A 27,901-nucleotide genomic window follows, 5' to 3' on the forward strand; every position below is an offset into this window, starting at 1 on the left:
CAACAGAAGGTAACAAAAAGGGCAATACGGGCTTAAAAGATGAAATACGAGGGGAAGCTGGCCAAGAATATAAAGAAGGATAGTAAAAGCTTCTTTAGGTATGTTAAGAGAAAAAGATTAGTAAAGACAAATGTGGGTCCCTTGAAGGCAGAAACAGGTGAAATTATTATGTGGAACAAGGAAATGGCAGAAGAGTTGAACAGGTACTTTGGATCTGTCTTCACTGAGGAAGACACAAACAATCTCCCAGATGTACTAGAGGACAGAGGATCAAGGGAGACAGAGGAACTGAAAGAAATTAGCATTAGGCGAGAAATAGTGTTGGGTACACTGATTGGACTGAAGGCTGATAAATCCCCAGGCCCTGATGGTCTGCATCCCAGGAGGTGGCTCAAGGAGGTGGCTCTAGAAATCGTGGAAGCATTGGTGATCATTTTCCAATGTTCTATAGATTCAGGATCAGTTCCTGTGGATTGGAGGGTAGCTAATGTTATCCCACTTTTCTTTTTCTTTTCTTTTTTTTTTTCCTTTTCTTTTTTAAAATAATTCTATTTTTATTTTGATTTTCCAGTTCCATACATTCCGCAATGATACACATTCTCATTCACCTTAAACCCTCCTTAGTTAACAAATACTGCATATCCCAAAATAAAGCATATCACAGGTATTGGAAGCACTACAAGGATGGGTAATGGCTTACTGGACATTTGATCATATCCAAAACTTAACTACACACAAAAACAAAAACAACTAACACCAACATTTGGGGTATACCTCTATAATATTTCATCACTACTTCTGGAGCGGTATGAAATCAAGGAAAATGAGATAGGACACGGAAGTAGGATACAAAGATCCGCTTTAAACGAATGATGGCCGTACGGGCATGATGTACAACATCCATTTTTCCCACCTTTTCAAAAATATTCCCTGTTGCAATCTTAAAGCAAAAGTTATCCTTTCCATTATAAAAATATCATATACAATGTTAATCCAGTCATCCACATTAGGTTTTCCAGGTTTCAACCACTTCCTAGTAATAGCTTTCCTGCTGGCAGCACTTAAGATCTGGAAAAGATACTTATCTTTAATAGGAGCATTTTGTACTGGTAAAGCACCAAAATATAAAAACTCAAATTTAAATGGAATATCCATATAAAAAACTTTTTGTAAAACTTTATGAATCTCCTGCCAAAATGGGATCACTGATACACAAGACCAAAATATGTGAAAATGGTTTGCCTCAAGGCACCCACATTGTCGCCAGCATAAAGAAGAATTTGTGTAATGCCTTTTTTGAACTGGTGTAATAAAAAACCTAATAAGGGTTTTCCAGCAAAACACCCGCCAAACATTTGAACTTGAAGTTTTCCATTGTATCTCGCATAAGCTCTCCAAGGTTTCTTCCTTTAGAACCAGATTACCTTCCCTTTCCCATTTCTGTTTTACATACAGTGAGTATGTTCTCTGCCTTTTCTCTGCCGTAAACCTTTGTATAACTTTGAGATGGTTTTCTGTTTTGAGCCTCCATGGTAAGCATCAATAAATACATTTAACAAATTATTATCCCATTTTACTTCTGCACATTCCTTTTGTATTTGATCTATATAATGGCGAATTTGAAGGTATCTATAGAAATCATCATTATTCAAACCAAATTGCCTCTTCAGATTCTCAAAGCTGTTCATAGACCCCTTATGTAAAAATGTGCAATATGATGTCAAACCTTGAGAACTCCATCTTTTAAAACTAGTGTCCTGTCTTTTTGGTACAAAATCTGGATCAAACGTGCACCATCTCAAAACCTTCACAGCATCCCTCAGATGATTTTGGGTAACGACCTTATTCCATATCCTAAGTGATAATTGAATCCATGAGTTTCCCAAATTAATTAACTTATTTGTTAACTCCTTATCTCCGATTGCAGCCTGAATCGGAAATTCCCCTGTTATAGCAATCTCAATCTCCTTCCATCTAGCACAATAGTCGGGGTTGCACAAATAAATTAATGTTCTCAGCTGAGCAGCTGCATAATAGTCTTTCAAGCACGGGAGTGCAACCCCACCTTTATTTTTGGTCAGTTGTAACCCCTGGTATCTGATTCTTGGTCTTTGTCCCTGCCAAATATACCTCGAGATTTGTTTATCCCATTCTTGAAATTGTTGGTCTGATATATCTAGTGGAAGTGATTGAAAGAGATACAACAGCCTCGGTAACATAACCATTTTGACCGATTCAATAGGAGATCCCAAATTAAGATAAGGTATTAGGTCCCACCTCACTTTGGAAGTAAGAATAGAAAGGCAGATTATTATCTGAATGGTGTCAAGTTAGGAGGAGGGGGAGTTCAACGAGATCTGGGTGTCCTAGTGCATCAGTCAATGAAAGGAAGCATGCAGGTTCAGCAGGCAGTGAAGAAAGCCAATGGAATGTTGGCCTTCGTAACAAGAGGAGTTGAGTATAGGAGCAAAGAGGTCCTTCTACAGTTGTACCGGGCCCTGGTGAGACCGCACCTGGAGTACTGTGTGCAGTTTTGGTCTCCAAATTTGAGGAAGGATATTCTTGCTATGGAGGGCGTGCAGCGTAGGTTCACTAGGTTAATTCCCGGAATGGCGGGAAGGCTGGAGCGATTGGGCTTGTATACACTGGAATTTAGAAGGATGAGGGGGGATCTTATTGAAACATATAAGATAATTAGGGGATTGGACACATTAGAGGCAGATAACATGTTCCCAATGTTGGGGGAGTCCAGAACAAGGGGCCACAGTTTGAGAATAAGGGGTAGGCCATTTAGAACGGAGATGAGGAAGAACTTTTTCAGTCAGAGGGTGGTGAAGGTGTGGAATTCTCTGCCTCAGAAGGCAGTGGAGGCCAGTTCGTTGGATGCTTTCAAGAGAGAGCTGGATAGAGCTCTTAAGGATAGCGGAGTGAGGGGGTATGGGGAGAAGGCAGGAACGGGGTACTGATTGAGAGTGATCAGCCATGATCGCATTGAATGGCGGTGCTGGCTCGAAGGGCTGAATGGCCTACTCCTGCACCTATTGTCTATTGTCTATTGTCTATTGTCCTAATGTCTTCCCTGATCTTATTGTTCAATGGGAGGTAGTTAAGCAAGCGCAGTTTAGTCAGATCTATTGGAATGTTTATTCCCAGATATCTCATGGATTCAGCATCCCACCTCAAGTTAAACTTTTCCCTTACTTTTACTGAGGGGCTATATTTGAAACTAAGAATTTGTGTTTTTATAACATTTAACTTATAGCCAGAGAAGGATCCATATTGTTCCAAAACATAAAATAACTGTAACAAAGACTGTTCAGGGTCTGACAAATACACCAATATGTCATCGGCAAATAAGGAAATCTTTTGTTCCCCTCCTTTCATTACTATTCCTTTGCTATTATTATTCTGGATAATCCACTGACTCAAAGGTTCGATAAAAACCGCAAATAAAAGGGGGCTGATTGGACATCCCTGTCTTGTTCCTCTTTCTAGCAAAAATGGTTTTGAAATTACTCCGTTAATTTTAATTCTTGCACTTGGGCTATCATAAAGAGCCTGTATTGTTTTAATAAAAGTATTGTGAAATCCAAATCTATCTAAAGCTCTAAGCTCTAAGCAAAAAAGACCAATTTTCAGCATCTAACCCCACTAGGACTGCTTCTAAGTTAAATTTTGTTATGTGGTCAATTATGTGCAATGTCCTTCTAATGTTGTCTTGGGTTTGTCTCCCTCGAACAAACCCTGTCTGATCCAGGCTAATAATTTGTGGTAGCAAACACTCTAATCGTTTGGCTAGTATGTGAGTAAAAATTTTGTGATCCTGGTTGAGTACGCTCACTGGCCTAAAATTACTGCATACAGATTTATCTTTTCCCTCTTTCGGAATCAATGAGATTACTGCCTCCTTCCAGGAGGGGGGTATTACGTTCTCTTTGAGAACCCAATTGAAAGTACGTTGTAACGTAGGGACCAATGAGTCCACCATTACCCGGTACCATTCTGAAGGGAACCCGTCTGGGCCCGGGGCCTTATTTGGTTTAAGATGTACTATAGCAGACCTAACTTCTTTCTCTGTTATTTCAGCTACAAGGGACTTACTCTGTTCACTGGTCAATTTTGGCAAATGAATCTCCTTAAAGAAATCCTCCATTTTCTCCTCACTGATTTGAGGTTGTAAATATAATCTTTTGAAATATATATCAAAACAATTTTGTATTTCCTTCAATTTATAGTGTGTAAAATTAGTTACAGGGTGTTTTATTTTATGAATTGTATTCTCTGCCTGTTGTTTTTTTAGTTTATAGGCTAATAATTTACTGGCTTTTCCTCCCCCATCATAATATTTCTGTTTTACAAAAATCAACTTTTTTTCTATATCTTTTGTATAAATATCATTTATTTCATTCTTCTTCTTCACAAGTAGTTCTCGGATGTTTTGATCATTTGTATCCTTATGGTTTTGTTCCAGTTGTTTCAGTTCCACTTGCAGCCGCTCTAACTTTTCACGTCTAGCTTTCTTTATGTCTAGCACTGTATCCTATTATCTTGCCCGTAACTTTTCCTTGAAATCCACTTTCCTGACCGTTCTCTCCCGGTTCCCCGGTCTCCCGGCACTACGCCAAGTGAGATGCTGGATCCGCTCCAAAAGGGACTCCGGGTGTTTGATGACCGACACCGGGAGTCCCCTCTTCGCCATATCCTCCGTCGCCTCCTCCGCCGATCCATATACCACTGTTCCCTCCTGGTAGAAAACTCTTAACTTGGCCGGAAATGGAGTTTGAAATCTGATTTTCTTCTCCTTCAGGATTCTTTTCGCTTCGGTGTATTCCCTCCGTTTTTTTTAACACATCTGGCGCATAATCGTGATCCAGGTTAACTCTCTTCTCGAGGTATTGAAATCCTCTATTCTGCCAGGCCAGTCTAAGCAGCTCCTCTTTCATCCTGTAACTTGACAACTTGGCCACCATGGACCTCGGTCGGGCATCCCCGGGCGGCTTCGACATCAGAGCTCGGTGCGCTCTCTCTACCCATAGTTTAAAGGCGGCCGGGAGCCCCAGTCCTTCCCGCAACAAATTTTCCACAAAATCCACCATTGATGGGGAGTTCTCCTCTGCTCCCTCTTTAACTCCATGAATTCGGATATATCCGTCAATTTGGCATCTAGGTATATTTGGAGTTGCAGCAGCTCCGTCACCACGTCCTCTGCCACCTGTAGCCTGTTTTCAGCCGCGTCAATCCTCTCTTCCGCCTCCCCGATTCTGGTGTTCGTCTTAATAATTTCTTCCCGAATTCCGTTCAGCTGCTCACTATTGTCCTTTCTAAACTCTCTCAACTCTTTCAATATGAGGCTGAGGTCCGCTCTCTCTCGTTCCTTATCTGGGTGCATTTGCTTATCATCGTCCTCCCTTGCACTGCTAGCTGAGGAGGCTCGGCTAGGCCCCTTCCCCCTCACCATCGAAAAACTCCATCCGCGTCGACTTTTTACTCTTTCCTCTAGGCACAATCCTGACCCACAATATTTATGAAACTGCAACAAAAGTTTTGGAAATATTCGAGTTGTAGTGGGTAAATATTAACTCAAAATGTCGGGAGCTCTTACCCTAATCTGCCATCTCGTGGCTCGTTCAACCGGAAGTCGTTATCCCACTTTTCAAGAAAGGAGTGAGAGAGAAAACGGGGAATTACAGACCAGTTAGCCTGACATCGGTGGTGGGGAAGATGCTGGAGTCAATTATTAAAGAGGTAATAACGGCGCATTTGGATAGCAGTAAAAAGATTGGTCCAAGTCAGCATGGATTTATGAAGGGGAAATCCTGCTTGACTAATCTTTTGGAATTTTTTGAGGATGTGACAAGTAAAATGGATGACGGAGAGCCAGTGGATGTAGTGTATCTAGACTTTCAGAAAGCCTTTGATAAGGTTCCACATGGGAGATTGGTGAGCAAAATTAGAGCACATGGTATTGGGGGTAGGGTATTGACATGGATAGAGAATTGGTTGGCAGACAGGAAGCAAAGAGTAGGAATGAACGGGTCCTTTCCAGAATGGCAGGCAGTGGCGAGTGGAGTGCCGCAAGGCACGGTGCTGGGGCCGCAACTATTTACAATATATATTAATGATCTGGATGATGGAATTAGAAGTAATACTAGCAAGTTTGCAGATGACACAAAGCTGGGTGGCAGTGTGAACTGCGAAAAGAATGTTAGGAGGTTGCAGGGTGACTTGCACAGGTTGAGTGAGTGGGCAGATGTGTGGCAGATGCAGTATAATGTAGATAAATGTGAGGTTATCCACTTTGGTGGCAAAAACAAGGAGGCAGATTATTATCTCAATGGTGTCAGATTAGGTAAAGGGGAAGTGCAACGAGACCTGGGTGTCCTTGTACACCAGTCACTGAAAGTAAATGCAGGTAAAGCAGGCAGTGAAGAACGCTAATGGAATGTTAGCCTTCATAACGAAAGGATTCGAGTATAGGAGTAAAGAGGTTCTTCTGCAATTGTATTGGGCCCTGGTAAGACCACATCTGGAGTATTGTGTGCAGTTTTGGTCTCCTAATTTGAGGAAGGACATCCTTGTAATTGAGGCATTGCAGAGTAGGTTCACAAGATTGATCCCTGGGATGGGGGGACTGTCATAGGAGGAAAGATTGGAAAGACTGGGCTTGTATTCACTGGAGTTTAGAAGGATGAGAGGGGATCTCACAGAGACATATAAAAATATAAAACACCTAGACAAGCTAGATGCAGGAAAAATGTTCCCAATGTTGGGGGAGTCCAGAACCAGGAGTCACAGTCTAAGAATAAAGGCGAGGCCATTTAAAACTGAGGTGAGAAGAAACTTTTTCACCCAGAGAGTTGTGAATTTGTGGAATTCTCTGCCACAGAAGGCAGTGGAGACCAATTCAATGGATGAATTTAAAAGAGAGTTAGATAGAGCTCTGGGGGCTGGTGGAATCAAGGGATATGGGGAGAAGGCAGGCACAGGTTACTGATTGTGGATGATCAGCCATGATCACAATGAATGGCAGTGCTGGCTCGAAGGGCCAAATGGCCTCCTCCTGCGCCTATTTTCTATGTTAAACTGAAATTGTGGGCTTGTTGTTTCTATGATTCTTGACTAGTATGGGTATCAGGTGTTATGAGGAGGCAGGAGAATGGAGTTGATAGGGAAAGATAGATCAGCCATGATTGAATGGCGGAATAGACTTGAATGGTCTAATTCTGCTTCTAAAACCTATGGGACTTCAGAATATAGTTCTCCATTCTTGTATCATCAACAGGTGAAACATTGTAGAAAATAGATTTAATGGATCAGAACTACAACAAACACGATTACTCCTGATTACAAGTGCAGCGCATTACGCAGTTAAATCAGTTAATAGAATAAAGACTGAAACATAACAGCTCCGAAGAAAAAAGTCTCCTTAATTTAAAAAAAAATGTTATTAGTTAGGATTATAAAGGATTGTTTGTAGCATTAGGCCTTCAGCAGATTTTTTTTTAAAAGACTAACAATTTCAGTTTGTATAAGAAAATAACTGCAGATGCTGGTACAAATCGAAGGTATTTATTCACAAAATGCTGGACGCCATTCAGTCTGAAGACCCGAATCGTCACCCATTCCTTCTCTCCTGAGATGCTGCCTGACCTGCTGAGTTACTCCAGCATTTTGTGAACAATTTCAGTTTTATCGTTTAATAAATATTTCCTTCGATATATTTCCAGTGTTCTGAAAGAGATCAGTCAATGATTTCATATCTGATTAGCAAAGCCTGACTTTGGGGAAAGGACAGTCTGACAGAGGGTAGGCAGATGTGAGGCAGGTGTGGGCAGATGTGGAATCCAACATCTGATCACCATGACAGGCCAAATGTGGTCTCAGTTGGCCTGACTTACATTTTGGAAAACACACAATACAAGTTTTATCTCCAGAGTGAAATCCAAAAAAAAACAAAACATTCATCACTGCTTTTTGTATTATTATGCAAATCACATGGTTAAATATTTAATGAGGCAGCACCTTGCTTCTTCCTTCTTCTCTTCCAGCTCTGCCTCCAACCCCTGTAGTTTGATCTGTTTTTCCTTCTCCCTCCTCACACGTTTCTCCAAGAGAGCTGCTCGTTTCATTGCAATCTGTTCAGCTTTCTGATCATCCTTCAAAAAGAGGGCTTCATTAGGGATTCAGTAATCATAATAATAATCTATTAGCCAAGTACATTTTGCAACATACGAGGAATTTGGTTTGCTATACACTCATACCAAAAAAGCACCAAGAAACACAACTACATAATAATTTGACATAAACATCCACACAGCAACTCCTCCCGATTCACCACTTGTGATGGAAGGCAATAAAGTCTTATCTTCTTTCCTCCTTTTCTCCCGTGGTCGGGGGAGTCGAAACATTGAAGCTCCCGAAGCTAGCGATCGAAGCTCTCAGTGATCGGGGCGGTTGAAGCTCCAGCGGTTGGAGCTCCCGAAGTCGGTCTCTAACCAGGGACCGCGAGCTCCACAATGTGAAGCCTCCGCAGGCCCCCGTGGTTCAAGCACCGAGGTCGATCCCCGAAAAAGGGACTGCCAGCTCCATGATGTTAGGTCGCAATGCGGACAGAGATACAACAAGGAAAATGTTGCATCTCCGTCGAGGAAAGAGATTTAAAAAGTTTCCCCCACCCTCCACATAACTAAAAAATACATTTTACAACAAACCAAAAACACAAAGAAGGAAAAAGACAAGACAGACCGTTAGCGAGGCAGCCCCCTGGTGGTAAAACATATCACTTAAACATATCAAATTCATATTAGTTAATTCTAGAAGAAACCAGTTTACCAGGTAACCATACAGGCATCTACCAACGACTCAAGGTATCTTGTTTAATGTTAAATGACATCCCTTCATGTTACATCCCAACATCTACACAGTTACAGTGCCCTCCATAATGTTTGGGACAAAGACCCATTATTTATTTATTTGCCTCTGTACTCCACAATTTGAGATTTGATAGGTTAAAGTGCACATTGTCAGATTTTATTAAAGGCAATTTTTATACATTTTGGTTTCACCATCTAGAAATTACAGCTGTGTTTATACATGGTCTCCCCATTTCAGGGCACCATGTTTGGGACACATGGCTTCACAGGCGTTTTGTAATTGCTCAGGTGTGTTTAATTACCTCCTTAATGCAGGTATAAGAGAGTTCTCAGCACCTAGTCTTTCCTCCAGTCTTTCCATCACCTTTGGAAACTTTAATTGCTGTTTATCAACATGAGGAACAAAGTTGTGCCAATGAAAGTCAAAGAAGCCATTATGAGACTGAGAAACAAGAATAAAACTGTTAGAGACATCAGCCAAACCTTAGGCTTACCAAAATCAACAGTTTGGAACATCATTAAGAGAGCACTGGTGAGCTTAATAATTGCAAAGGGATTGGCAGGCCAAGGAAGACCTCCACAGCTGATGACAGAAGAATTCTCTCTATAATAAGGAAAAATCCCCAAACACCTGTCCGACAGATCAGAAACACTCTTCAGGAGTCAGGTGTGGATTTGGCAATGACCACTGTCTGCAGAAGACTTCATGAACAGAAATACAGAGGCTACACTGCAAGATGCAAACCACTGGTTAACCGCAAAAATAGGATGGCCAGGTTACAGTTTGCCAAGAAGTACTTAAAAGAGCAACCACAGTTCTGGAAAAAAGTCTTATGGACAGATGAGACGAAGATTAACTTATATCAGAGTGATGGCAAAAGCAAAGTATGGAGGAGAGAAAGAACTGCCCAAGATCCAAAGCATACCACCTCATCTGTGAAACACGGTGGTGGGGGGTATTATGGCCTGGGTGTGTATGGCTGCTGAAGGTACTGACTCACTTACCTCAAAACTCATTGGACGGCGGGTCATTCTACAGCAAGACAATGTTCCCAAACATACTGCTAAAGCAACAAAGGAGTTTTTCAAAGCTAAAAAATGGTAAATTCTGGAATGGCCAAGTCAATCACCCGATCTGAACCCAATTGAGCATGCCTTTTATATGCTGAAGCAAAAACTGAAGGGTACTAGCCCCCAAAACAAGGATAAGCTGAAGATGGCTGCAATACAGGCCTGGCAGAGCATCACTAGAGAAGACACCCAGCAACTGGTGATGTCCATGAATCACAGAATGCAAAGGATATGCAACAAAATACTAAACATGAATACTTTCATTTACATGACATTGCTGTGCCCCAAACATTATGGTGCCCTGAAATGGGGGGACTATGTACAAATTTCTCCATGGTGAAAGCAAAATGTATAAAAATGGCCTTTATTAAAATCTGACAATGTGCACTTTAACCACATGTGATTTTTCCTATCACAAATCTCAAACTGTGGAGTACAGAGGCAAATAAATAAACGATGGGTCTATGTCCCAAACATTATGGAGGGCACTGTAATTGCAAATGAAAGATTGAGAATTGACAAAGAGTGCTTCTCACCTAACTACATCAGCTCAAAAAGGATTCCCTTGACTATTACACTTGAGATTTTGTCATGTGGATTACACGTACCATCACTTTTTGCTCATGTCTAATGATTTGCATGTCTGTTGAGGAAACATTTCTTCTTTTGATATATGGTAAAGTTGCCTGATCACGATATCTTGAGGAAGTCATTGTTATGGTCCTGACTCTTTCACTATGAAGGTGTGGGTGCAGGTTTGCCAAATTAAAATTATTCTCCAATACAAACTATGCTGATTTTCATGTGCCACTTCCAACTATTTATTCTCCCTTGGTCAATTTTTCCACGATTTTCAGTTAAATATAGTTTAACGATTAAGCTCAAATTCTCCATGACAAATCCTCGTCCCGACTATGATGCATAGTGGATTTATAGACAATAGACAAGACAATAGGTGCAGGAGGAGGCCATTCGGCCCTTCGAGCCAGCACTGCCATTCAATGTGATCATGGCTGATCATTCTCAATCAGTACCCCGTTCCTGCCTTCTCCCCATACCCCCTGACTCCGCTACCCTTAAGAGCTCTATCTAGCTCTAGCTCTATCTATAATATTCTATTCAGGTAAACTGCTAATATGGCAATGGAAACACTTTGTAATCTCATGCTATCATTCATGAGTGACCATTCATGCAATATTTTAATCTTGAACAATGGCTACTTCTAATCAGAAAATACAGTTGTGAAATTACAAGAGTATTTGAAAAGAAACCTAAAAAGAAAATAATGTGTAAGAAAGAAAATAATGGTTCACTCCGTGAGTGGCTACTGGAATTCAGAAAGGCGGGTCCAATCTGTATTTGGTCAAGGGTGTTCACTTGACTGTACATTCACAAAACAGTTATTTCAATATGTAATTTGTTTTAAAAGAAACATGCGAACTGGGTGATGGGAATGGATCTGGCTGTTCAGAACGGAAGAGGTTTGAAATATTATTTTATCAGGCTTTTAAAAAGTAAACAAATAAATTAATTGAAGAAATACTTAATTATGCACATAGGTTTGGCAACCTAGGATAAAAGATTTTTTTTGCTCAGGATACTGAAACTACGAATCAATTCTAACAGACTTTGTACAGAAATGATTCAATAGAAAATTGCTAACGATATTCCTGCAAGATTGCTCTACATTGTGTGGAATTAAATTGTGATTTTATACTTTAATGCAGCCCGAAAAAGGCAATATGAAGAAATCAAAAGGAAGTCGATGAGTGCACAATGTGCAATAATTATAACTACAGGCAAATCAAATGAAAAACACTAAAAATTGTTAACCAGGCTAAATTTGTAGCCACATCATAAAGCCAATAGTGTTATTGATGCAACTTCAGACATGGGGTGATGCATGATTAAAGGATTAGTTGTTGGAGTTGCATCTTCTATATACTAAAACTTTTGTTTGTTTGTTCCTGAACTACAGCCAAAACGGTACACGATAGCGCGACAATTTTCGGCCCACCTTACTCACCGTCGTCCCTTTGGTGCTAAAGGAAGAAGTTTCATTGAAATCGGTGTTATATTTTGAAAGCTATTCACATTTTAAAGTTTAAATCTATCTCCTAGGGAGGGAGGGGGGGAGGAAGTGGAGGGGGATAAGGGGGGTTGAGGGGGATGGAAGGGGGGGAGGGGAAGGGGAGGGGGGTGGAGGTGGAGGGGAGGAGGGAGGGAGGGGGAGGGTGAAGGGGACGGGGAGGGGACGGGGAGGAGGAGGGAGGGAGAGAGAGGGGAGGGGGGAGGAGAGGGTGCTGCAGCAATAGAGGATTGGGTCCAACTTGGTCTAGTTACTTATAAAAATCTTGATGTAAACTATCAATCTCCTTTGGTTTCAATTAATTTTAATTCACACACCTTCAACCGAGAATGCAAACCCTCTGCCACTTACTTTAAAGAAGAATCCACAACACAATTTCTGTTCTTCAACATGCTCTTTTTCACCATTATTTGCTTCGTCCCCTTCCGTTTCCTCCTCAGACAGCTTTAATTCAGAAAGGGAAACCTCAATTAAGCTTGCCTTTCCTGTTCGGTCAACAGGATATTTTCTTTTAGTAGGAGTGTCTGCTAAAGGCCCAGAATTTTCCGTTGACACCATGGGCACTTGCAATATTTCGGGATCAACTTGCGGCTCACAAGCCTCTGGTTTAAAAGGCTTGTTATTTGTGACTTCACTTCCCTGTGTCCGTGGCTCCGTTATCTTGGTCGTGAGCTTTTCACATTCTGCTTTCGAAGCATCCTCCGGTTCCACATTTCCGAGGAAAATGAATGACCTCATCTGGGTCTGGCTGGGGGCAAACTTCCTGAGATGAGGGAGACGATCGACAGAACATGGCGGGGTGAGAACACGGTTCAATGGCTTTATCTTCAATTCATTTGGCCTCGATTTTGAATTCTTGATGTGTGAGAATGAAGACCTTCTGTCAACAGGTTGAGGAGAGCGTTGGGTGGAACGAGGAGACTCACCAGAAGAGGAAAGGGAAGGAGATTGTGACCCAGTTGACCGCGAAGAGGATCGTAGCTCTCTGACTTGCTTTTGTGGTGAGGATGATTGAAGAGGTGGCGGAGAAATAACCCATGCTTGTTGTTGCTGTTGTTCTCTCATCTGCATTATTAATTCCTGCTGGTTTGCCAAGCGTTGCATCTCTTGTTGTAAGGCATGTAAAGCCGTATTCATCTTCTGAATTAGTTTGTTGTATTCCATGATGTCAACATCTCCCATGGCTTCCTCAGTGGGGCTACTTAAATTCCAGCCAACTTTCTTTCCTGATTGAACGGCAGTGGGTGAAGAGTGACTGCCATCTGTGGAGTTGCCCATCATTCCAATTGCATCAGGTTTCTCCTCACCACCCCCCAATCTCTCTTCATGTTCACTTCCGGCCTCCTTTAATGGAGAATTTTCATCGCCCTTCTTTCTCACAACATTCAAAAATGCTGTCCTGCCCATTTTTTGCCTTTGCCTCGTGAAAGCTGCTTCGACCTTCTTTTTCTGAGCTTCAATAGCTCGACGTTTTTCTTCAAGCTTCATTTTAAGATGAATCATTTCAGAAGCCAGCAGTTGAGTGGGATCTCTGGTTAGTTTGCTGAGACTTAGCTCAGTTATCTGGCAACTGGAGACCACACCAGGGGTGCAAAGCTCTGAACTCTCTGGAGTAGTCTTTTGGGAACTACTGCTGCTCAATCTGGCATCAGGCGTGTTCAACTTCTTAAACTTTTGTTCAGCAAAACTTGTCATCTTAATCGCAGAACCTGGAGAAATGCCATTTCCAGATGGTAAAGCAGCAGGCAAGCAATTTGGGCCTGAAAGTAAAATGATAGGATCATCGTTTTTCAGATCAGAGTCATGAGGTTTGGAAGTGTCTTCCATATCTGAATCCATACTAACGGTGTAATCTCTGAAGGAGAAATCTTCATCAATCGTTTCCTGAATATCTTCAGATGGAGCATGGATTCCTGTGTCCACCTCAGTATTATCAGTCAAGGGGCTTGTAGTATCCTTCGCCTCTGCAATAGAGTCCAGGCTGCTGCTTTGATTCATTTTGGATTTTGCAGTCGTGTCATTGGAATTTTTAACATGCAGGAAAAATCCATCAGCTAGTTGTTCAGATTCAAGTTCTAAATAAGGCTCGTCTACATGATGAATTATTTGTAGAGCTTCTTCAATGCTTGGTGGGCCATTGTGATTACCGTAGTCTCCAACATCGAAGCTATTTTCCTTTGGACCATTTGATACTGCATCTTGCACAGAGTGTCTTCGCAGATTGTCCATTGCTGAACCAGGACTCGTGGCTGAGTCTTCAAGTTTCTCATCATGACCAGACAGATGTGTTTCTTCTATCCCATTGCTCTGTCCGTTCATTGGCTGCAAAGATTCATTTCTAACCAAATGTTTAGGAGTGTTGTTAGCATTTGAAATTAAGCTGTCATTACTAATTGATCTGATTATCGTTCGATTAGTTTTACTGGATGGATCAATGTTGTTGTCTGAATCAAAGGGTATATTGAATGACACTGTTTGGGGAAAGGATCTGCAGAAGAAAAACAAGGAGTTTATAACTAACAAATATTATCATTTTAAGAAATAAAATCATGAGAAATATATGTCAGGCATCGACCACAGCTAAGCGTTCAACACGATCATCTCCTCCAAACTCATGAACAAGGTCCAAAGCTCCAAAAGCATGTCCTCTGTACCTTGTGTTGCAGCTGGATCCTTGACTTTCTCAACAGCAGATTCAACCAGTGCAGATTGGTAACAGCATCTTCTCACTGACTATCAACACAGGTGCTCTGCAAGGCTGCGTGTATAGCCCCTGCTGTACTCACTTGACACTTGAGCACATACACAGTCCTCCCCACCAGTGAAAGCACCAACATGACCAGAAGGGTCTCGACCTGAAACATCACCCATTCTTTCTCTCCTGAGATACTGCCTGACCTGCTGAGTTACTCCAGCATTTTGTGAATAAATACCTTCGATTTGTACCAGCATCTGCCGACATGAAGCGCTAGCTCAAGGCGGTGGAATCCATCATCAACGATCCCCACCGTTGGATACGGCTCGCTTCTCGCCACTAGCATTTGGTAGGTCTTGCAGAAGCCATAAGTTTCACATCACCAGGTTCAGGAATGGCTACTTTCCTACAACTTTCAGGTTATTGAACAGACCCTCAGAACTGACCCTTCAGTCTGAAGAAGGGCCTCGACCCGAAACGTCACCCATTCCTTCTCTCCAGAGATGCTGCCTGACCCGCTGAGTTACTCCAGCTTTTTGTGATACCTCCGATTTGTACCAGCATCTGCAGTTATTTTCCTATACGACTCTCAGAACCTAATCCTACTCCAACATTGGAACTCTACAGACCACCTCTTGCACTACCACATTCTTATTGTGAATTTTTGCACAAATGCCTTGTTTTTTCTGCAGAGCAGCACAGTGGCACAGCCTTACAGCACTTACAGCATCGGAGACCCGGGTTCCATCCCGACCACAGGTGCTGTCTATACGGAGTTTGTACGTTCTCCCCGTGTCTGCGTGGGTTTTCTCCAAGATCTGCGGTTTCCTCCCACACTCCAAAGACGTACAGGTTTGTGGGTTAATTGGCGTGGTATAAATGCAACTTGTCCCTAGTGTGTGTAGGATAGTGTTAATGTGTGGGGTTCGCTGGTCGGTGTGGACTCGGTGGGTCGAGGAGCCTGTTTCCGCGCTGTATCTCTAAACTAAACTGTCTTTATTTGCACTGTCTTGCAAAATTTATAAGTAATTGATAATTTATGTTTTTCCATGTTGTTTGAGTCTCTGTTCATGTGATAGCAGTAACAGGATCCAAGGCAGCATGGATTTACGAAGGAGAAATCTTGCTTGACAAAATTTCTGGAATTTTTTGAGGATGTAACAAGTAAATTGGATAAGGGAGAGCCAATGGATGTAGTGTATCTGGACTTTCAGAAAGCCTTTGATAAGGTCCCACACAGGAGATAAGTGGGCAAAATTAGAGCACACTAGACCAAATTGGGCCCAAGCCTCCCCTGCATTGGTGCAGCACCCTCTCCTCCCCCTCCCTCCACCCACCCTCCCCCTTCCCTCCTCCCCTTTCCCCCCTTATCCTCCCTCCTCCCCCTCCCTTCCCCCCCTCCCTCCCCCCCACCCCTCCCCCCCCCACTCCATACCTCTCAACCCCCCTTATCCCTCCCCCCCTCCCTCCCACCACCCTCTCCCTCCTTCCCCCCTTCCTCACTGGGAGATATATTTTTAAAGTTATTCACATTTTAATGTTTAAATCTATCTGTTATATTTTTTAAGTTATTCACATTTTAAAGTTTAAATCTAACAGATTTCAGTGAAACTTCTTCCATTAGCACCAAAGGGAAGACGGTGAGTAAGGTGGGCCGATAATTGTTGCGCTATCGTGCACCGTTTTGGCTGTAGTTCAGGAACAAACAAACAAACAAACAAACAAACGAGAATTTTAGTATATAGGTGGTATTGGGGGTAGGGTATTAACCTGAATAGAAAATTGGTTGGCAGACAGGAAACAAAGAGTAGGAATTAACGGGTCCCTTTCAGAATGGCAGGTGGTGACTAATGGGGTACCGCAAGGCTAAGTGCTGGGACCGCAGCTATTTACAATATTTATGAATGATTTAGATGAAGGAATAAAATAACATTAGCAAATTTGCAGATGACCCAAAGCTGGGTGGTAGTGTGAACTGTGAAGAGGATCCTATGAGGTTGCAGGGTGACTTGGACAGGTTGTGTGAGTGGGCGGAGATGCATGGCAGATGCAATGTAATGTGGATAAATGTGAGGTTATCCACTTTGGTGGCAAGAACAAGAAGGCAGATTATTATCTGAATGGTGTCCGATTAGGTAAAGGGGAAGTGCAATGAGACAAGGTGTCCTTGTATATCAGTCACTGAAAGTAAGCATGCTGGTACAGCAGGCAGTGAAGAAAGCTAATGGCATGTTGGCCTTCATAACGAGGCTTTGAGTATAGGAGCAAAGAGGTCCTTCTGCAGATCTGGTGAGATCACACCTGGAGTACTGTGTGCAGTTTCGGTCTCCTAATTTGAGGAAGGACATTCTTGCTATTGAGGAAGTGCAGCGTAGGTTCACGAGGTTAATCCCAGGGATGGCAGGACTGTCATATGATCAAAGAATGGAACGACTGGGCTTGAATTCACTTGAATTTAGAAGGTTGAGAGGGGATCTTATAGAAAGATATAAAATTATTAAGGGATTAGGCACATAAGATGCAGGAAACATGTCCCTGATGTTGGGGGAGTCCAGAACCTGTCTAAGAAAAAGGAGTAGGCCATTTAGAATTGAGATGAGGAAAAAAAAAGGGAATTTGTGGAATTCTCTGCCTCAGAAGGCAGTGGAGGCTGATTCACTGGATGCATTCAAAAGAGAGTTAGATAGAGCTCTTAGGGCTAGCAGATTCAAGGGATATGGGGAGAAGGCAAGAACGGGGTACTTATTGTGGATAATCAGCCATGATCACATTGAATGGCTGATCTATCTCCATAGATCACGGTGTTGGCTCGAAGGGCCGAATGGCCTACTCCTGCACCTATTGTCTATGTATCTATGATGCTGCTGTGTGCTAGATTTTCATTGCACCAGTACCTCACTACTTGTGTATATGACAATTAACTCAACTTGACTTCCAAAATAGACACAAAATGCTGGAGTATCTCAGCGGGTCGGGTAGCACCTCTGGACAAAAGGAATAGGAGACGTTTCGTGTCGAGACCCTTCAACAGACTTCTAAAATACTGGGTACCCAAATATAGTGGATTTAAAATATAAAAAGTGCCTTGAACTTGGAAGTAATTTGTTCCTACTTTCAAACAGTCCATTTACTCTGCTTTTATAGAAAGATTGTTCCATATTTCCAGTTTAAACGAGAAATCCTTATTTTTTCAACCGTGAACCCCAATTCCAAATAATTCCATCAGAGATTATCCTAACATCCACCATATCAAGACCCCTCAGGTTAAATTCCATACATGATCATTCTCGCCTAAAGTCAAAAACTTCTTAAAATAGCACTAATCTTAAGGGGGGGGGGGAAAGGAGCTGCAGATGCTAGTTTACAAAAAAAATACACAAAGTATTGGAGTAACTATTCACAAAATACTGGAGTAACGCAGCTGGTCAGGCAGCATCTCGGGAGAGAAGGAATGGGTGACGTTTCGGGTTGAGACCCTTCTTCAGACTGATGTCAGGGGGGCGGGACAAAGGAAGGATATAGGTGGAGACAGGAAGATAGAGGGAGATCTGGGAAGGAGGAGGGGACGGGAGGGACAGAGGAACTATCTAAAGTTGGAGTAACTCTGCAGATGCTGCTTCTCCTATCCATGTTCTCCAGAGATGCTGCCTGGCCTACTGAGTTGCTCCAGCACTTTGTGTCTTTAAAAAAAAATACTAACCTGTGTTTCTTTTCAGGCCAAGTCCCAGCATAACCCTCCATGTAAGACATGGGGCTCGATCGACGCATGATTCCTAAAAGAAACAATTCAAAATAAATGTATTTGTGAATTGAAGTGAAGGGTAAAGGAAAACTCCAATAATCTGGGATCCTCAATAAGTTGCTGGACTGAACCAGCAGATATTCCCACACACTTGTCATGATTTTGTTCTTCGACGTTGCACAGAAATATGATAATTTGTCCAGTGAACCAGGTATTTAGAAGGAGCATGGAAATCGGATCTCATGTAAATTTAAAGAGGGTTCACAAGACAGAACAAGTGAGCCTGATGTCAAACCAAAAGGATCTCTGAACAGTTTGATAGCTCATGCCCGGTTCATAGACATTGACTACAATCTCCATCTCGGTTGGAAATTACCAAATTGCACCTCAAATTGTAAAGGCTTGTTTAAAAAAACAGCTTTTCCATATTTTTATTAGTGTAAGAGGGAGAGGAACATATGCCATTTGTAATCTGCATGATATTTTAATCCAAAATGAATAAATTCTTAATTCTAAAGTTCTTCTCTCTTAAATCTCTGTGCTTGACACAATAGCCTAGATGAGAGTTTGATGAGGTGTTCTGATCTAGGGTGCCTATCAATCTGGAACTCATCCCAGTTCATCGGAAACCCTCTGTGATTTTTTTTTCTCTGAATTCAGACAATAGTAGTCAGTCATAGTATTCCTTCTGCTGCCCAGAAAAGTTTAATTCAGTTAGCACAGAGTGCAATCTTCAGCTCATCCATCAAACTGCCTCCTGACAAGATTCTGGGTTCCTAATTTCCAGTTTTCATTCTCACGCTGAATGTTCTGCATCATTTCACCGATTCCCTTCATCAGTATCCTCTAGCAGCACAACCGTTCTGCATAGAACAGTTTGTTGCCCTGATCCTAGCACCCAAGCATCTTTGCACACCATTCCAAGTCAAAATTCAACTGCTAATGTTCCATTATCTCCAATTCCCTCAAGGCCTATCCAGTATTGAAAGAGAAGATGTTAGAAATACTCAACATGTCGTAGACAGTACCTGTGGGCAAAGATACAGAGACCAACATTCAGCCCTGACTGCAACCAAAGGCAAAAGTCAGAAAAGGTGTAGGATACATAATTAGAATGGCAAGCACAAGCTCAAAGACACTCACAATCCCAAAAGATGCCACCTACTTGTCGAGCATTTCCAGAATTTTCTGATTTTATTCTAGATCTTCAGCAACTGCAGTTTTTTTTGCTTTGAACTATGCCTCTCCACCTCTGAGACAATACTGAAACCAAATCTCGTAGCACACGGAGACATCTTGTGTCTCCCACAAACTATTAAAATATTGCCCCAGTTCCCTGCATCTACAGTAACTTAAATCCCACATTCCCAGCTCTCTTACCAACAGAATTTCACCTTAAATTCACGTGGACATAATGCGAGGACTAAGCAGGACTTCATTGCAAGTTTAGCGTAAGGACTAACCAGGACTTCATTGCAAGTTTAGCGTAAGGACTAACCAGGACTTCATTGCAAGTTTAGAGTACCAATTTTGCTTTTAAACTGCATGAACGAAACCCAGGATCCCGTGAATTTTTCCCAAAATATCAAACTAGGTTGTTCACCTTCAGTGAATTGCGCCAGTTCCTTTCCAGATTTTTCCATAAAAATGTATTTCTCATATTTCCTCACCTCATTGAAACACCATACTCCATGCTGCCTGTGCAAGGCCAGCAGCATAATCAAGGACTAGTCATACCTCGGTCACTCCCTCTTCTCCCCTCTCCCATCAGGCAAGAGGTACAAGAGTGTGAAAAAGCACCCCTCCAGATTCAGGGACAGTTTCTTCCCAGCTGTTATCAGGCAACTGAACTGTCCTCTACCAGTGAGAGAGCATTTCTGACCTTACATCTACCTCTTTGGAGATGCTCAGACTATGTTTAATCAGTCTTTATCTTGCACTAAATTTTATAAACCTTATTCTGTATCTGTACACTGGATGGTTTGATGGGAATCACATATAGTCTTTTTGTTGACTGGATAGCACGCAACAATAAGCTTTGCACAGTAGCTCAGTGCACGTGACAATAATAAACTAAACCCATCTCTGACTTAATGGGATCATTCTTGTTTATCTTTCACTCTAACTCAACAACTATTGATCCTGATTATATCTTCATGGCATATTTTGTAACTTTCATATACCCAAGTAGTTGTGCAAATAAACATGGTTGCTAGATTCAGTTTAATATCTGGAGTTTGAACAAGATTAAAAAGTAATCAAAAAGACCAGGGAAGTGCTACCTGCTGAAACCTCACGGGTCTGGAATTCAGAAGTGAGGAAGTGAAGTGACTGGTGGAGTTCCGCAAGGCTCGGCGCTGGGGCCGCTACTCGTCACGGTTTGTATTAATGATTTGGACGAGGGGATTGAAGGCTTTGTGGCAAAGTTTGTGGATGATATGAAAATAGGTGGAAGGGCAGGTAGTGTAGAGAAAGCAGGGACTCTGCAGAAGGACTTGGACGGGTTGGGAGAGTGGGCAGAGAATGGCAGATGGAATATAGTGTAGCAAAGTGTGGAGTCATGCATTTTGACAGTACGAATAAAGGTGTAGACTATTTTTTTGAAATTGGAGATGCAAAGGGACTGGGGAGTGCTGGTGCAGGATTCCCAAAAAGTGAATCTGCAAGTCGGATCAGTTGTAAAGAAAGCAAACTCAATGCTAGCATTTATTTCAAGAGAGCTTGGATTCAAAAACAGGGATGTAACATTGAGGCACTATAAGGCGCTGGTAAGGCCACATTTGGAATATTGTGAGCAATTTTGGGCACCATATCTGAGGAAGGATGTGCTGGGTCTGGAGAGGGTCCAGAGGAGGTTTACGAGAATCATCCCAGGAATGAGTAGGTTAACCTATGATGAGCGTTTGTCGGCACTGGGCCTGTACTCGCTGGAGTTTAGAAGAATGAGGGGGGGCCTCATTGAAACATACAGAATACTGAAAGGCCTGGATAGAGTGGATGTGGAGAAGATGTTTCCACGAGTGGGAGAGTCTAGGATTAGACTCAGAATTAAAGGATGTTCTTTTCGGAAGAAGATGAGAAATTTCTTTAGTCAGAGGGTGGTGAATCTGTGGAATTCTTTGCCACAGAAGGCTGTGGAGGCCAAGTCAGTGGATATTTTTAAGGCATAAATAAATTCTTGATTAGTGCAGGTGTCAGAGGTTATGGGGAGAAGGCAATAGAATGGGGTTAGGAGGGAGAGAGAGATCAGCCATGATTGAATGGCGGCGTAGACTTGATGGGCCGAATGGCCTAATTCTACTCCTATTCGTTATGACCTTATGAAGCTATAGTTATTCACACCCATAACAGTGACTTGAGCATCAAAGCATTGGCAAAGATGCTGGATTCCAAAGTAGAGATCTCAGAGCTACTGAATGATCATATGCAGATGTTTTAATAAAGATGACCAAGGAAAATATACTGGCTTGGGCACCTGGGAGAACATACCTGATATTCTCTAACAGATCACTGTGGGATGTTTTACTCGACCTTAAAGGAACAACAGAGCCCTGCCTTAAATACCATCCAAAAGAAAGCACTCTTCCAGTCTCAAACGCCCTCAGCATTTGAGTGGTGTGTGCTCCTGGGTCCCTACAATGGAAATTAAACCTGCAACCATGAGACTCAAGTGAAAATGCCTCCAACTGAACCCTCCAATTCCCGCAGGCAGCGAAAGCTTGCAATTCACATTTCTCTCTCAAATTCTGACCATTCTGCTGAATATTTCCAGCACTTTGTTTTTATGCTGAGGAACAGGTATGTGGTACGAAACGTTGTGGGAGTTGCTGGTGGCGGCAAAGCAGCAGGAACAGGCACACCTGAGACAAATGGTGAGGAAGATCAAGTGTATAAAGATGCCAATATAAAATAATGAGAGTCTGGGACAAGTTGTGGAAGCAGGAAAAATAGCATATAGGATAATGGGCTTTGCATATAGGGACAAAAAGTGCAAAACAAATTAAATTCCAACAATTTTTTAAAAACTGGATCACTTCAACCTCAGCAGTGCAGCAAGTTATGGTGCATCTGAGCAATACAGTTTATATCAGTAGTCGGATCTTATTACATTTGCTCTCGGTGTAAGACGGAGTGTAGCAGAATTACCAATCGAGTAAAGAGGTTCTTCTGCAGTTGTATGGGGCCCTGGTAAGACCACATCTGGAGTATTGTGTACAATTTTGGTCTAATTTGAGGAAGGACATCCTTGTAATTGAGGCAGTGCAGCGTAGGTTCACGAGATTGATCCCTGGGATGGCGGGACTGTCATATGAGGAAAGATTGAAAAGACTAGGCTTGTATTCACTGGAGTTTAGAAGGATGAGAGGGGATCTTATAGAAACCTATCAAATTATAAAAGGACTGGACAAGCTAGATACAGGAAAAATGTTCACAATGTTGGGGGTCCAGAACCAGGGGCCACAGTCTTAGAATAAAGGGGAGGCCATTTAAAACTGAGGTGAGAAGGAACTTTTTCACCCAGAGAGTTGTGAATTTGTGGAATTCTCTGCCACAGAGGGCAGTGGAGGCCAAATCACTGGATGAATTTAAGAGAGAGTTCGATAGAGCTCTGGGGGCGAGTGGAATCAAGGGATATGGGGAGAAGTTGGGCACAGGTTACTGATTGTGGATGATCAGCCATGATCACAGTGAATGGCGGTGCTGGCTCGAAGGGCCGAATGGCCTCCTTCTGCACCTATTTTCTGTGATTCTATGATTAATGGTTTGGAACCTGACAGTGGAGTGAAACTCAAGCTCTACACAAGGCATATGACACGTAAATATGTAACACATTTTTGTACCTGAATCAGATGAATGCGGGCGTTGTTGAGTGTGACGCAAGGGCAGAAGGGGCTGCGATGGCGAAAATGTTGGACTCACTTTGCTGAAAAAGAGACATTTCTCAAATAACACCAAGAACTATCCAGATTGAAGCAAGCATTTCATGTTCATTCGTTGCAAACAACACAAATGCATTATTTTGATTCATCATCAACGTTCTTCAGTCTTCACATTTTGTGCCCCACAAAAAGGTCTGATAACTAAACAAGGCATCCTGCCAACTTGAGTCTGAAGAAGGGTCTCGACCCGAAATGCCACCTATTCCTTTTCTGCAGAGATGCTGTCTGACCTGCTGAGCACTTTGTGTCTATCTTCTGCCAAATTGCCAGTTCAGTCAAACCACAATCATTAGAGTCAGTCCATTTTGGATGTTATTTGTTGGGCTTTGAGATTAATATTTTATCCTTCTAACTGAGGGATGCTTCTTCCATCTTTTGCTTTTTCAATACAATATTGATATAGTTAAAGCTACCACAAATTAGGATATCCACGATCAGTCATGCATTCTTGATTAATACAATAAACTTAGAAAAGTTCAATGCTCTGTCATGGAATGTTTTAAAATGTCCTGAGAATTAGTCGTACAAGTCTGGGTACGTATGATCATATTTATTGAAAGCCCCACCAGCATTATGTAATTAGAAAGACAGATGGAGTTTTTGCCAGACTGAAAGCAAAAAGTGGAAGGATTTGGAAGACAAAATTTCAGTTTCACCAAGTCTAACGTAACCTCCAAAATGATCTGATTGCAGCAAAGCTAATGCTGTGGGCATTCATGTACAGTTTGGACCGGGCACTTACAATGAGGGAACAGTGGGCTTTCAACTCCCTTTGATTACTTAATGGGTCATTCAAGATTCTTCATCAAAATATATTTCAGGAGATAACATAGCTTTGTTTGGGGTTGAGAACCTAGGTTTCAACCTAGAACTCCAAATAGGTATTGTATGGATTTGTGTACTGGCCATTCTTGGCCATTGGATGGTGTGTGCCCACTCCAATACAGATAGAGTCATAGAGTCAAACAGCATGGACACAGGCCCTTCGGCCCGACTTGTCCACATTAACCAGAATGCCCCATCTAAACTAGTCCCATTTACCCACGTTTGGCCCCCACGGCGGCACGGTGGCGCAGCGGTAGAGTTGCGGCCTTACAGTGAATGCAGCACTGGAGTCTCAGGTTCGATCCTGACTACGGGCGCCGTCTGTACGGAGTTTGTACGTTCTCCCCGTAACCTGCGTGGGTTTTCTCCGAGATCTTTGGTTTCCTCCCGCACTCCAAAGACGTACAGGTATGTAGGTTAATTGACTGGGTAAATGTAAAAATTGTCCATAGTGTGTGTAGGGTAGTGTTAATGTACGGGGATCGCTGGGCGGCGCGGACTCAGTGGGCCGAAGGGCCTGTTTCCGCACTGTGTATCTATATCTAAAATCTAAATCCTTTTAAACCATTCCCATCCATGTTCCTCTTTAAATGTTGCTATTGCACCTGCCTCAATTACTTGTGTAAGAAAGAACTGCAGATGCTGGTTTAAATCAAAGATAGGCACAAAATGCTGGAGTAACTCAGAGGGGCAGATATCATCTCTGGGGAGAAGGAATGGGTGATGTTTCGGGTCGAGACCCCTCTTCAGACTGATGTCAGGGGATGGGGCAGGACAAAGATAGGATGTAGTAGGAGACAGTAAGACTGGTGGGAGAACTGGGAAGGGGGAGTGATAGAGAGGGCCTCACTTGACCCTCAGCGCAAATTGGAGGAACACCACCTTATATTTTGCTTGGGTGGTTTACACCCCAGCGGTATGAACATTGACTTCTCTAACTTCAAATAGCCTTGCTTTCCCTCTCTATCCCCTCCCCCATCCCAGTTCTCCCACCAGTCTTACTGTCTCCGACTACATTCAATCTTTGTCCCGCCCAGTCCCCTGACATCAGTCTGAAGAAGGGTCATGACCTGAAACGTCACCCATTCCTACTCTTCGGAGAGCTGCCTGTCCCACTGAGTTACTCTAGCATTTTGTGCCTGCCTCAGCTACTTGTTCTTACAAATTACATTGGTAAGAGATACCTCAATCAATCACAAAATGGTATCGCTGGAATGCCTGTTCAGTAAATTGTTGAGTTCTACCCACGTTGAGCACTATGGTGAGATCTGAAAACGTGTTCTTTAAGACAAAACTATTTCAATGAAACCACAATAGAAAAATAATCCAATTTAGAAATCACCTTGCTTATCTGGTATAATACTGCAGCATCAACAGAAATTCATTTTTTTTCCTTTAAGAATACACACCACAAAAATTAGTCTGTGTGCATGCAAACAGATGAAATTAGTTGTCATCTGATTCAACAGCTCTGCTCAACTAATTTATTCTGGTGAAAATTTGCTATCTTACATTTCTGAAAATATGTGCTCCGAATAATTCAGCAAAATTCTACCTGCAGTCAAACTCCGAGTTGGAACTCTCCGTGAAGCTTTTTCTGGTAGCATTTGATATCGGGATAGAGGCAGTCGTGTTCCTTGTTGGGTGAAGCGGTTCTGCTAAGAAAAAAGATGCACGATCAATATTTGCAAAGTGCAAACAGCCAAAAACGCTAAACCTCTGGGCCTCTAGAGCTTGGAGAAATATACTGAAGAAAGGCACGTGTGTTTTGCTACAAGTTACCACGCACTTCACTGCACACCAAAATCTTGTTTAAATTGTTTAACCCGCTGCAGAGCTCACTTTTTAAAATATTGTGAGAATCTTCATTGTATTTATTCTTCAACAGGTTTGTCACACCAGAAGGATCTAAATTGGGATGCACATTCCATCATGTTGCGTGGTAACGATGCCTCAGGAAAGCCACCAGCATCCACAAAGACTCTTCACACCCCTGCAACAGTCTGTTCGAACTTCTACCATCGGGCAGACGATACAAGGCCTTCTACGCCCGCACCTCCAGACTCAGGAACAGCTTCATCCCCAGGGCCATAGCTGCTATGAACCGGTCCTGCTGAGCCGGATGGTCACATCGCACAGTGATCCGGCACAGATCTACTTGCACTTTATTATGTTTTAAAACTGTTACAATTGGTTTCGTTGGGTTGTTTAAATTAATACTGACTAGCTAATTAAATTATTGCATCGTATGGGAGGCGCATTCCCAATCTCGTTGTACCCCTGTACAATGACAATAAAGATATATTGTATTGTATTGTTCCACAACTTTCTCCATTGTTTTTTTCCCCCCACCAAAAACAGTGATCAGGAAATGTGACAAGCTTGATAGTGTACTTTTCTCAGCCAAGATCAGTATAACATCATGGCAAAGACAGGCATGACTGTATCAACTAAACTGTGACGGGTTGTAAAAGAACATTTTCAACCACTGGATATCCCTTGCAGGGCACAAAATCTCCAGAGAATCTCAGCTGGAACCACAACCATCACACAGTTTACACATTAAAATTCACCTTCCAACTGAGAAGCCAATCTGGGCTGTACAAACGTGGGCTTCACGACTTCAAACCACCAAAACAGCTCTGCCATAAATACCAGGTAGTTATTCTGCAACAACAAAGAAAATTAACTTAGTAGATGCAAAATTCGCCACATTTTGTAACAAAAATGCTGCATTTCCATGTTAAAACACATCCATTGCCCACGGGGAAATCCGTGCATATAGTTTTGTTCTTATATAAACATTGATCTAAACACACCATCCTTCAACATCGAACACACTTCTACTGATGTACTGTAGAAATCATCCTGAGTAGTTTGCATCATGGACTGATACAACAATTCCAATGCACAGAGGCTGCAGAAAATGGTCCCCACCATCGAACGTATCTACGAGGTGCTGACTCATGAAGGTGGCATCTATCAGCAAGGATCCCCACTATCCGGGCCGTGCCCTCTTCTTGCTGTTACCATCTGGCAGGGGGCACAGAAGCCTGAAGTTCCACCCCACCAGGTTCAGGAACAGTTTTCATACAATCAGACTCTTAAATTGACCTGCTCAACACTAATAATAATTCACCAATTAAACACTAACAACTCCCTCTGTCTTACACTACTACGGACTTGATTTTCTTATTGTGATTTGCACTAACGCCTGCTTGTGCACAATCTTTTTATTTTCACCCTCATGTATAATTTATGTTTTTGTGTGTTGTCATGGAGATAGTGAGGTGAAACCCTCACTCAAACCTTTATTTTTACAATATTTAAAAACATTGGTATTTCATTATTTAATTTGATTGCTTGATTAACTGCAATTAGATTTTCTTAACTATTATTACATTATTTAATTCAAGATTGTTAAAGTTGATCACATTTAAAGTTTGCTGCAATTTTATAATGTTAACGATGAACGAAGTATTTGACAAACATTATTTATCAGACACCTGTTAAGTAACTGCTCACAATTCTTTATTTTATTTGTTTGTGTTGCAATACCATGATTTCCCATAATTGCTGTATTCTAAATTATTTTAGTTTTCAAGGCTGGAAACATGCCTTTCAGGTTTAAATGGTCTATATATATGTTGGGCTCAGAGGTTTTGA

At 42.1% G+C, this 27,901-nt stretch overlaps 1 protein-coding gene across 5 annotated transcripts in view; it reads right to left on the reverse strand.

Annotated features, from left to right (window-relative positions):
• The window catches only part of camsap2a (calmodulin regulated spectrin-associated protein family, member 2a), a 127,988-nt gene that overhangs the window by 16,534 nt on the left and 83,553 nt on the right, over window positions 1–27,901 (reverse strand). For 4 of the 5 annotated variants that reach the window (XM_078407823.1, XM_078407820.1, XM_078407824.1 and 1 more), the window contains 6 exons: window positions 26,809–26,902; window positions 25,791–25,893; window positions 23,312–23,394; window positions 18,429–18,501; window positions 12,385–14,521; window positions 8,023–8,156 (listed from right to left, as the gene is read on the reverse strand). In XM_078407823.1, coding sequence (XP_078263949.1) covers window positions 8,023–8,156; window positions 12,385–14,521; window positions 18,429–18,501; window positions 23,312–23,394; window positions 25,791–25,893; window positions 26,809–26,902 — 2,624 coding nt within the window. The remainder of the gene's footprint in view (window positions 1–8,022; window positions 8,157–12,384; window positions 14,522–18,428; window positions 18,502–23,311; window positions 23,395–25,790; window positions 25,894–26,808; window positions 26,903–27,901) is intronic. The other variant, XM_078407819.1, reaches the window with a different exon arrangement.

This window comes from Rhinoraja longicauda, chromosome 11, assembly GCF_053455715.1.
Source record: "Rhinoraja longicauda isolate Sanriku21f chromosome 11, sRhiLon1.1, whole genome shotgun sequence".
NCBI classification, from domain to species: domain Eukaryota; kingdom Metazoa; phylum Chordata; class Chondrichthyes; order Rajiformes; family Arhynchobatidae; genus Rhinoraja; species Rhinoraja longicauda.